The sequence below is a fragment of the Microcaecilia unicolor genome, chromosome 7, assembly GCF_901765095.1.
Source record: "Microcaecilia unicolor chromosome 7, aMicUni1.1, whole genome shotgun sequence".
Classification (NCBI taxonomy): Eukaryota; Metazoa; Chordata; class Amphibia; order Gymnophiona; family Siphonopidae; genus Microcaecilia; species Microcaecilia unicolor.
In genome coordinates, this window is record NC_044037.1 from 44,729,152 (window position 1) to 44,741,226 (window position 12,075).

At 43.9% G+C, this 12,075-nt stretch overlaps 1 protein-coding gene across 2 annotated transcripts in view; it reads right to left on the bottom strand.

Annotated features, from left to right (window-relative positions):
* Positions 1 to 325: 325 nt before the first annotated feature.
* The window catches only part of PHF6 (PHD finger protein 6), a 130,376-nt gene continuing 118,626 nt past the window's right edge, over positions 326 to 12,075 (bottom strand). For both annotated transcript variants that reach the window (XM_030210049.1, XM_030210048.1), the window contains exons 11-12: positions 1,407 to 1,536; positions 326 to 1,177 (exon numbers count right to left, since the gene is read on the bottom strand). In XM_030210049.1, the coding sequence (XP_030065909.1) occupies positions 1,407 to 1,536 (130 nt within the window). In that variant the 3' untranslated portion in view covers positions 326 to 1,177. The remainder of the gene's footprint in view (positions 1,178 to 1,406; positions 1,537 to 12,075) is intronic.

The window sequence follows — 12,075 nt, forward strand, 5'->3', positions numbered from 1 at the left end:
GTGGCCTTGTTTACAATCAGAAAATTGACTTACTTCAGGTCACTGGATGTAAAAACTAGTAGGATAGAATAACTAAATGAGGGGACCTAGCCAAATCATCCTCCCAGCCAGCTGGTTAACTTAGGTGGGCCTAAATTATTGAAATACATGAAAAAGTTTAAATATATTCCCAAGAGGAAAGGGTAAAAATGTGGTGCATGGTTGCTGACTGAGAAAACCTAATTAAAAATAAGAGAAATACTATAGACAATTTTCAATACAGTGGCCAGAATACAAACAATGTTTTTTTTTGTTTTATTTTTTTTTTTTTTGGGGGGGGGGGGGGGGGGGGGAGACACCTGGTTCTTCATTTGAGTACAATGCATACTCTGAAGCACGATGCAGAGTGCTCTGCACAAATACAAGACAGTTTAAGAGGTAAGGGTGTCGGACATAGCGGCTACATTCCTTACTACAGCAACCTCCTGTAATGTAAAGACAAAAAGGCTGCTGGTTCCAGAAATTATGATTGCAAGTTTCATTTGTGGTTTGGCAGAAGTTCTAAGTCTGTCCTGCAGATAAAAAGTAGATTTCTAGTACAAGTTGGTGCTGCAAGCCCTTTGGCACAGGCACTGGAGCTCATTGCTTGGAAACCCCATAGCTGCCCACGTCCATGTCCAGTGCAGTATGCCACAAGCAAGGTCCTTCTCAAGAAGGGTCAAAAAAGCCACTGCAATATGTCATTACCAACCAACATATTAGGTCTGTGAACTAATAGTGGCTTATGTTTCCTTGTGAATGAAACCACTGCGCGCACACACACACAAAAAAAATAAAACCCCAAAAAACACCAGAACAAAAACTGACAACTCCAAATCCTATAATTTATTCTGCCCAGAGTAAAAACTTGGTCATTTTTCTGCCTTGATGCTTCCAACACTGTACAAACCATTTACATTGTGATCTTCCAGAGGACGATATCGCCGACTAAAAAACTACATACTATTGACATGTAGAACGCTGCCATTTATTAAAAAGGCTCACACGTGAACATTCAGGCAGTTCAGTGGCATTTCTAACAGACAGCCAAACTGTAAAACATTATCAACTTTCTGGTTTCTTCATAGAAAGCACTGAAAGTGTAGTATTTAAGGATGTCTTTTATTCATTCCAAGTTCTCTAACTCTGTCCCATGAACCTGTTCAAAAGATGACAAAAATAATCATTAAAATACTTTTATCACAAAATACTGTACACAATTCATAACAACTGGTAAACAGGTAAAATTACTTACACAATTAATGTCAAAAATCTCTCTTCCACATTCCATTGCACAACTTCCATTCTCAAACTTCAAAACCTTACTGCATTCGTAAAACAAAGGTAATACTTGTACTGCTTGGGCCTGTCAAGAATAGCTTCCATACCTAGTTTCCATTGATCTGCTGCTGAGCAGTACCACCATGGTCAACAGCAGTCTTTCCTCGGTTTTTGTTTTCTCGTTCTTCATCTTCCTCATCTCGCTCATCATTCCCACTATGGTTCTTGCAGTACAATCTAAGATTAGAAAAAAAGGAAATCATGGAATTCTGCAAGGAAATCATGTATTTTTTTCACATTGCAGTGGCTTTATTGAGGATGTGTGTATGCATGGAAAATACCAACTTTTGATATTTTAATACTCTATTTTGGGATTCAGCTCATGTCTTTCCATTGGTTGCTCAGGGCAAGTTATATTCAGATACAGCAGGTATTTCCTTGTCACCAAATCATACACAATCTAAGGTGCATTAATGTGAGTTAAACGAATAGGCCCCACTGAGAATAATGGGACTTGTTTTATTAATGTGTTAATGTAAAGAGATCTTAAGATTGTACCTGAGGCAATGAAGGGTGAAGTGATTTGCCAATAAGGATCATCAGTGGGAGATAAGAGATTCAAACCCTGGCTTCCCTTGTGCATAGCCCACTACTCTGCATATTAAGGTTATTTCTCCATGCCTATTTTAGTATTAAAATAAACTACATAACAGTTCAGATTTTTTTCTCTCAAAAGTGCACTTATATCATAGCCCCCACATTTTTTAAATGTCAATTTAGTGGTAGATTCTACAGCATACATTGTATAAATGTGCACAGCTGCATATTAAATAGTATACAATTTTAGAAACATGAAGCTCTTTTTCAAAACTTCCGTATGTGCGTGCATATTTTGTTCTTTTTTGAGGGTTTTGTTGGTGGAAACAAAAGAATTATAGTAATTGAAACAGGGAAAAGAGGAAGAGGGATTAGCATCGGCATGGAATCAGAAGAAGAGAAGGATGACTTAAGGATGGGTAAGGGGATGAAAATGAGAAAAGACTGGGGATGGAGAAAGAATGAAAGAGGATCCCTTCTCACACAAACCACTCTGAAATGGACCTCCTCTCCCCACAAGCCATTCCCTCTCTCTTACCTCTTCTAACCACTGGCATCAATCTGACTGGCAACAGGAATATGGAAATAGGATTGGTACTCTCCCTTGTTTTTACAGCAGTGCTTCTTAATTGTCTTCTGAAGGTATACCTTGCCAGTCAGGTTTTCAGGAGCACCAAAATGAACATGAATAAGGCAGATTTGCATAAGATGGACCTCTTCTATATATAAATGTATCTCATGCATATCTCAATTGTGGTGATTTTCAAAACTCAACTGGCACAGCATGCCTCCAGGAGAGGGATGAAAGTACTGTTCTAGAGGGATATTGCAACTTCACAGAAAAGAGATGGATTTTGTGCCCTTGGTGACCCACCACAAGAAACAGGAGACTCTGCTGTATATAATTTAATTTCTTATATTTATATTGTACCAATCCAGTCCAAGGTGGATTACTTCAACAATAATAAAAACACTAAAATACAATCATATCCTGTGTTCAATTACTAATATATTTTACTTAACCCATTCCTTATCCTACTTGAAAACGGTTGCCAGAGGTAAACTTTACAGCAGCTTTCTGAACTTGGCACATACTGTGTCAAAGCAGCAATGGTGTTCCAGAGTATACACTTCAGTCACTGAGTGTGCATGCCAATGGGGAGAATCCATGATGTCAGAACTGCTGCATCCTCAATACAAAAGAACCTTAAAACTAATTACAATTAGTGAGGGGAGTGGCAAGATGGAAGCCTGAACTTCTTGTGGCTCTTACTGTGTTGGACGTGTTTGTTGGAGCTTTTTTTCTACTTGTTCCAGTATGCCCCATACTTAACACAACCGCCGCTGACCTGATCATCATCCCCAGTCCAGCAAACTATAGGCTGCTATGATGCAAGATCCTTGCAGATGAAAACTGGGAGGTACAGGCAGCGCAGAAAATGTAGGAAAGGCGCACCTAGATTCCTTGAGCTGGACACATATTTGCCACCTCCGGAGGTCGCTCCACCACTGTATTCTGTAGAAATCTGGGAATTGGCAGGGAACCCTTTGCAAGCAAAGTCGCCAGACTGGATCACTTTGATGGTGGTTCTAGACCTGATGGATCATTTGCAGAGTGAAGTAGCAAAGGAGAAGCTGTGGAATCAACTCCCCTGACAGCGGTTACTCTGGATGTTATCTGGAAGGCCATTCAAAGTCTCAGTTCCATGGTGGCTAAATCGACCCAGGAAACTTCTTTACTTGTGAGTAAAGTGGATATGCTATCTCAATCTTTAGCAAAAGCTAAGCAAGAGTATGCTCAATATTCTGAACAGATTTAGTCAGAAATTAAAAGGATTTGGTCTCTACTGTGGTTAAAGATATTTTGATCCACCGGAAACAGAACAAGTGGAAAGTTTTAAGAGGACTGAACCTCAGAGTTCTGAATTTTTCTAGACGCTTGGGTATACCCTCCCAAAGTGGATTTCTTTAAAAAAAAAAAATACCTTCTTGAAATTCTTAAGTATTCCCCCATAGGTATTCCCTCCTTATATAAAGTGAAGATACTTACCTGTAGCAAGTATTCTCAGAGAATGTGGACTGAAGATCATGTTCAGGGCGGTCTTAAGCCGAGGCGGCCGCATAGGGCCCCGCGCAGCGCGCCTCAGTCAACCTCTTCCCGGCCGCAAGGCTCTTTATTTTCCTTTTAACTTTACCCTCCGTTGCCGCCTCGCCGGAATCCGAGCGTCACTGAAAGCGCTCCTCCTCTCCCGAGTCCCCCCGACGTCTCTAGCAGAACGCAGCAGAACTGGAACTCTTCCTGATTCGTTCATTCTCAGTGTCCCGCCCTCTGAGAATGAACGAATCAGGAAGAGCTCCAGTTCTGCTGCGTTCTGCTAGAGACGTCGGGGGGACTCGGGAGAGGAGGAGCGCTTTCAGTGACACTCGGATTCCGGCGATGGAGGCGGGTAAAGTTAAAAAAAAAACAAAACGAAGAGCCATCCTTGGTTGGGGGGTTAAAAAGAGGGCGCCAGGGCGGGCAGGCAGTTGAACGTGGGAGCAGGAGGGTAAGGAAGAGAGGACCTGGACATGGATGCCAGGCCTCAGGGAGAGAGGGAAATGGCTGGATAGGGATGATGAATGGAGGGGGCAGGGGAGAGGAGCATGGATGGGAGGGGGCTCAGGGAGAGAGGGGAATTGCTGGATAGGGATGACGAATGGAATGGAGGGGGCAGGGGAGAGGAGCATGGATGGGAGGGGGCTCAGGGAGAGATGGGAATGGCTGGATAGGGATGATGAATGGAGGGGGCAGGGGAGAGGAGCATGGATGGGAGGGCAGGGCTCAGGGAGAGAGGAGAAATTGCTGGACATGGAGGGCAGGGGAGAGAGGAGGAATGTTGGGCAGGAATGGAGGGAAGGAAAGACAAAGGAAGGAGATGCACATGGAGATGGTAGACAGGACACATAAGGACACAGGAGGATGGTGGACATGGTGAGAGAAAAAATATCAAATGGAAAGACGACACTGCATAAAACAGAAGACACTGGGACCAAAGCGAATAGAATAAAAAACAAATGATCAGACAACAAAGGTAGAAAAAAGTATTTTATTCAGAATGTATTAATTGGAATATGTCAGCTTTTGGAAATGTGCATCTGTGCTATTTTGCATGTAAGTTTCAATTTTTCTAGTATTGCTGCATGCTGAGTCTGACTTCTTGAGGTAACTTTCCAGTTTATTTTGCCTTCATATCTGTTGTGTCATGTGTTTTTCATGCGTGATCAAGGTGCAGTATCCTGCTAGCATGTAGCATTTGCAGCCCTTTTTGTTTTGTTTTTTTCACGAGGTAGTGTATTGGTGTTTTAGAGCCTGGTGTAATTACAGTGCTGTCTTTCCATGCATAAGGTTGTAGCTCGTCCTGTCCTTGGAATTAGTGCTGTTATGATTTGGTAAGGTTATGAGTGTGTTTTTGCACAAGCTTGTGTATAGTGTTTTGCAGTGGAGAGATTGTGTGTCCGTACCTCTGACCCCCCCGGGGTTATGAGAATTGGAACTACTAATTGTAGTGGACTTGAACTGAATAATTTCTGGGGGGGTTTCATGATAGCATTGTGCTTATTATTTCAATCAGTTTTTCTGTACAAGTTTAGCTTGGGCTGGGGGCGGGGCTAGGATGGGGCCCCACCAAATTGGTCTGCATAGGGCCCCGCACTTGCTAAGACCGGCCCTGACCATGTTACAGGTTTGCAAATTTCTTCAATGGAGGATGACCCCAAGTGAGCTGACGTAGCCATGGCTTTGACATAACCCTCCAGTGTCAGCCCAGCCTCGGCATAAGTGAAAGAAGTGCAATCTGCCAGCCAATTGGAGATTGTGCATTTCGCAATGGCGACCTCCCACCCTGTTGGAATTAAAATAAAACGTTTGGTGGACTATCTGTGGGGCTTAGTCTGCTCCATATAATAGGCCAATGCTTGCTTGCAGTCTAAGGTATGCAAGGCGTTCTCGCCAGGATGGGCATGAGGTCGGGGAAAGAAAGTTGTCAAGACAATCAACTGGTTCAAATGGAACTCTGACACCACCCTAGGCAGGAACTTGGGGTGCATGAGGAAGACTACTCTGTTGTGATGAAAATTTCTGTAAAGCGCATCCATTACTAAGGCCTGAAGCTCACTGACTATACAAACCAGTGAGAAAATGGCCTTCCAGGTCAAATACTTCAGATAGCAGGAATCCAGTGGCTCAAAAGGAGCTTTCATCAGCTGGATGAGAACAACGTTGAGGTCCCATGACAAAGGTGGAGGTTTGACAGGGGGCTTTGTCAACAGCACACCTCTCATTAAGTGAAGAACTAGAGGCAGTCCAGAGATGGGCTTACCCTCTACACACTGATAAGCACTAATTGCACTGAGGTGAGCCCTTACGGAGTTGGGTCTTAAAGCTGGATGTGTGTGTATAACAAGAAACGGGATCTATAGCTTACCCTCACACAAGATGGCAAACCTTTTTCTCTTAGTGGAATCTTTCCTGGAAGCCAGCAAGACCCGAAAGACACCTTCTGTTAGACCCAAGGAAGAAAATTCTAGGCTCTCAACATCCAGCCTATGAAAGCCAGAGATCAGAGGTTGGGATGAAGAAGAGACCCCTCGTTTTGCATGATGAGTGTTGGAAAATACTCCAATCTCCATGATTCTTTGGAGGATAACTCCAGAAGAAGAGGGAACCAGACCTGTCAAGGCCAGTAAGAAGCGATCAAAATCATGGTCCCGTGATCTTGCTTGAGTTTTAACAAACTCTTCCCCCAAGGTATGGGAGGATACACATAAAGAAGATCTGTCCCCCAGTGAAGGAGGAAGGCATTCGATGCTTGACTGTCATGGGCTTGGAGCCTGGAACAGAACTGAGGGACCTTGTGATTGATGTGAGTGACAAACAGATCCTCAGAGGGGGTGCGCCCCAAACTCAGAAGAGCTCGCGGGCAATGCACATGTTGAGCGACCACTTATGTGGTTACATGACTCTGCTCAGTCTGTCAGCCAGACTGTTTTTTCCTGCCAGATAAGTGGCGCGAAAGAGCATACCATGTGCAGGAGAGCCCAATGCCACATCCGAACGGCCTCCTGACACAGAGGGCATGATCCAGTGCTCCCTCTGCTTGTTGGTGTAATACATCACAACCTGCTCGTTTAAATTAGTATAATTTGGTGAGACAATCTCTGAAAGCCTTCAGAGCGTTCCAAATAGTCTGAAGTTCGAAGAGATAGATCTGGAGATCTGTTTCCTAGGCGAACCAAGCACCTTGAGTGTGATGCTTGTCTACATGGGTTCCCCAACTTAGGCAAGATGCATCCATTGTCAGCACTTTTTGAGGCTGAGGAATTTGGAATGGAAGTCCCAGAGTCAAACTGGATCGAACAGGCAGCAAACAAACTCCAGGGACATTTGGATGACATCTTCCAGGTTCCCTGTGGTCTAGCACCACAGAGAAGCTAGGGTCCACTGGGCAGTTCTCATGTGAAGATGTGTCACGGACATCACAAACGGTAGATGCCATGTGCCCCAACAACTTCAACATCTTCTGAGCTGTGACCGGCTGAGAGGATTGAACCCAGGAAGCCAGTGCAACTAGAGTGTCTGCTCTTGGCCCCAGGAGGAAGGCTCAAACCTTCTGCGTATTGAACAAGGCTCCAATGAACTCCAATTGCTGAGCACGGTGCAGATGGAACTTGGGGTAGTTTAAAACGTACCCTAGTAGCTTGAGCACCTGAACAGTCCTCCACATGGACTCCCGAGCACCATCCTTCAAGAAGCACAGTCGGGCTTCAGATCCCGCCATAGTTCGGAAACCGTCCTGGTAACTCTCCTAGCCAAGTTCAAAAAGGAAATTGCATTAGGTAAAAACATACTCCTCCTGCAATTCGACTTGTCAAGCGCATTCGATATACTATATACTATTAAGAATACTTGACAAGATAGGCATAGGAGGGAATATACTCAAATGGATCAAGGGTTTCTTAACCACGAGATCTTATCAAGTAAAAGCAAACTCAAACATATCACCATCATGGAGTACCGACTGCGGAGTACCCCAGGGTTCACCTCTCTCACCTATATTATTTAATCTGATGATGATCCCCCTTGCTCATGCCCTATACAAGCAAAATCTTAATTCTTTCCTGTATGTGGATGATGTCACCATTTACATACCGTTCAACTCTAATCCAACAGAAATCACTGTTGCAATAAAGACTAGTTTAAACTTAATGGATGCCTGGGCATCGGCATTCAAACTCAACAAGGAAAAAAACTCACTGCCTTATTCTCTCTTCTCACCACAAAACAAACCTCCCTTCAGCCATAAAAACCCCGGAATACACTCTCCCAATATCGGACAAACTGAAGATCCTTGGAATTACCATTAACACCAACCTAACCCTGGAGAGCCAAATGTTCCATGCAATGTGGAAACTCAAACGGATCAAACAATTCTTCCCAAGGAAAACTTTCCGTAACATAATTCAAACAATGGTACTATCACATGGTGACTACTGTAACGCTGTATATGTGGGATGCAAAGAACAAATCTTAAGGAAACTCCAGACCGCGCAGAACACGGCAGCTACTCATTTTCGGGAAGACAAGATTTGAAAGTGCTAAACCCCTATGCAAAATACTGCACTGGCTACCAATCAAGCAACGAATACCCTTCAAAATTTGCACTGTGGTCCATAAAATAAACCTACATGACCGAACTTATCGACTTACCAACTAGAAACATCATTGAATCATCAAGAACATTTCTAAACTTGCATTACCCAAACTGTAAAGGACAAAAATACAAACCAACATATGCATCCAGCTTTTCTTACATTTGCACCCCAGCTCTGGAACGCATTACCTAGAAACATTAGAACTGTGAACATCCATCTATTATTTATTATTTATTTTATTATTATTTATTTAGATTTTGCTCACACCTTTTTCAGTAGTAGCTCAAGGTGAGTTACATTCAGGTACACTGGATATTTCTCTGTCCCAGGAGGGCTCAGAATCTAAGGTTGTACCTGAGGCAATGGAGGGTTAAGTGACTTGCCCAAGATCACAAGGAGCAGAGCAGTGGGATTTGAACCGGTGCTCTAACCACTAGGCCACTCCTCCACTCCTAAAATTCTGAAAAGACCTGAAGACTCACCTCTTCCGGAAAGCCTACCCAGCAGACCCGAACTAATTCATGATCAATGAATCATATATATATCAAACTAAGAAATTAACAATACCCCTTCCACATAATCCTATTACTTCAAACTGTACAAATTTTACCACTACAGTTATAATTAAGTGTACTTCTACCCTTATCCTACTCTGTATTGTTCACTAGAAGCTGTAGTCCCATCCCCGGAGACTTATTAGCCTCATTGGGTTTACTTATCTGATTGCTTTTTGTGTGTGTAATTACTAAATGTTTATTTCTTATATATCTCCACCATTCATGATGGTAAGCCACATTGAAATAGAATCCCCTCCCTTTCTCCTCTGGTGGACCAGGCTCAACCACATGGGCCTTCAGAAGGGCTGACAGTTCCTCTGCAAGTACCTTCTCTTGCAAAGAGCTGAAGAAATGAGTTCTCAGTGGACAATTTGGAGGTTTCCAACACCAATTGAGGGCGTATTCAAGATGGACTATTTGAGGAACCCAACGATCAGAAGTGATAAGGGGCCACCTTTTGTGAAAAAACTTCAGCCTCCCTCTGACCAGCATGGACACTTGGACAGAGACTATGTCTGCTGGAGCCAGTCAAAAGCTTGTCTCTTGCTTTGGGGAGCAGCAGGGGCCTTAGGCACACGCTGTTAATGAGAATGAGTGCGAAGGGGTTGAGTCTGAGAAGGCGAGCAAGAGGAGGCATACCTACGCCTCTGAGTAGTAAGCACTCCTTCTCGACTTGCCAAAAGACCTCCTACAGGAGGAAGCGGATGTAGAAGGCACCTGGTGAGAGAGAGAAGAGATGGTATCAGTATATTTCTTCATCTAGTCAACGACCTCCTCAACCTCATCCCCCCAGCAGGGGGCATCCATCAACCTCTGCTGAACTGCCAGTTCCAAATCAGAGACATGCAGCCAAGAGAGTCTGTGCATTGCTATAACTTTGGGCAAAGACCCTGGATGCCACATCAAAAGTGTTGTAGTAGGTGCCCCTAGCCAAGGACTTACCACACGTCTTTTGCTGCTTGGCCAACTTGCAAAGTGACTCTGCCTGCTCAGGTGTGAGCAAGTCAGCAAATCAAGCTGACTGCCTGGCTCTGGTGTGAGCGAGTCAGCAAATCAAGCATCTTGTGCACTGAGTTCCGCAAGTAGACGCTCATGAAGAGCTGGTATGATTATATATATATGACATGAGCATAGAGGCCTGAAACATCTTCCTCCCAAAAGAGTCCAAGGTTCTAACTTCTCTGCCCGGGGGCACCGAAAGATAGTCCCTAAAACTCTAGGCCCTTTTGAGGACAGATTCAACCACGAGGGAATGAAGCAACTGAGACTTATCAAACCCAGGGGTGCTGTGAATCTGGTACATAGTAGGCAGTACCGGGACAGAGAGAGGGGACTTGAATCTCGTGCAGCGGAATCATCACAGACTCTCTAGGAGGAGACTCATAGTCCAGGACCTCGAGCATTCTGGCTCTGGGCTCGTCCTCCACCTCCAAAGGAAATGGAATGGCAACTGCCATTTCCTTGACATAAGAGGGAAAGGAAAGGCTCATGTCGCCTCAGTGTCGGGTCCGAAGCATGCCAGTCCCAGGGGCCCTGTACAGCAGTCAACGTCGAGGCAGATGGAGAACCACTTGATGCACAACTGCTCCCAGTGTCTACAGGTCTATCAGCCATACATAGCGATGCTCCCGATGCAACCCCCAACATCGATGATTCAGACCAGGCTCCAAAACTCCACTCCCATTGAGCCTCTCTGGTCAACTGGGTCCTTTTCTTCATATGAAGATAAGACACAGTTAGGTCTACAGTCAGGCACTAGGCCCTGAAGACACCGGTAGGTGTCCTTGCCAGAGATGGACCGATTGCACCGGGTACAGCACTTAAAGCCACTGGGAACTTTTGTGGACATGGAAGGAAAAACCTCTACAGCTAAAATAAATGACTACATGATACTACAAAAAGGGGCAAGGCACCAGAGAAAAAAAAAAGAGAATGGGAGAACCTAGCCAAAGTCAAGGCTTAAAAGTGGCCTGATGATGCGGAAAATAAAGGAAACTTAAAAATGGGAAAAAAATAAACTAAAACGATAAGGGAAAGGTAGAAAGGGACCCCAAACATGGGGACACAAAAAGCACAGCGAAAAAACATAGCAAAGGCACCAAAAAAGCTCTTTCAGACTGAGCTGTGAAGAACAGAAGCAAAACGCAACCACTCCTCACCGCGGTAAAAAAAAAAAAAAAAGAACTGAGATAACTGCACTCTTGTGGCGGGCGGGAAGGCTCTCACACTCCACAAAGCTCTTACTAGCTTGTTATAAACTCCAGACTGGGTAACATGGGATTGCGTTATCCACGTGTGAGAATACATAGGCCTGCTTGTCCTTGGAGAAAGTATACTACTTACCACCATCTCAAACTAAGAAGGGTATCCCCAGGAACTGGAACTCAAACACAAGGTGGAGGTGAATATCTTCAGAATGTGTCAGCTATACTCGAGGACTCAGACAGAAGTAACTGATTGTGCTACACTTTTAGTGTCTTTTGTATTTGAGCAGGACCTTAATGCAGTTATGAGACTATTTTTTAGGAATTTTCATTTGCTATGTTGTGGCCAAAAAATATGGACATATCCTGATGTAACTAAGGTTACAAAAGAGAGAGAAAAACATTTTTGTTTTCGAGGGAAGTTACTCGAGCTTTTGGGGCATCATGTATGCTAACAGGACTAGATCTGAATAGTTACTAATTAACAAGTCTGATGTTACCTCAAACATGAGACTTAACTCTATATATCAGTTCCACTGTAGAATTATTTTGCAACTCATAAGCAAGTGGTGAAAACAGGTACATCATTGCTTATGAAATTTGTTACAACCCCTCTGTGTAAGAGTCCTTTGGGTTGGAAAGTGAAAGTAAAATTATGTCTTACCTGATAATTTTCTTTCCTTTAGTCGCAGCACATGAATCCATGAACTGGTGGGTTGAATCCGCCT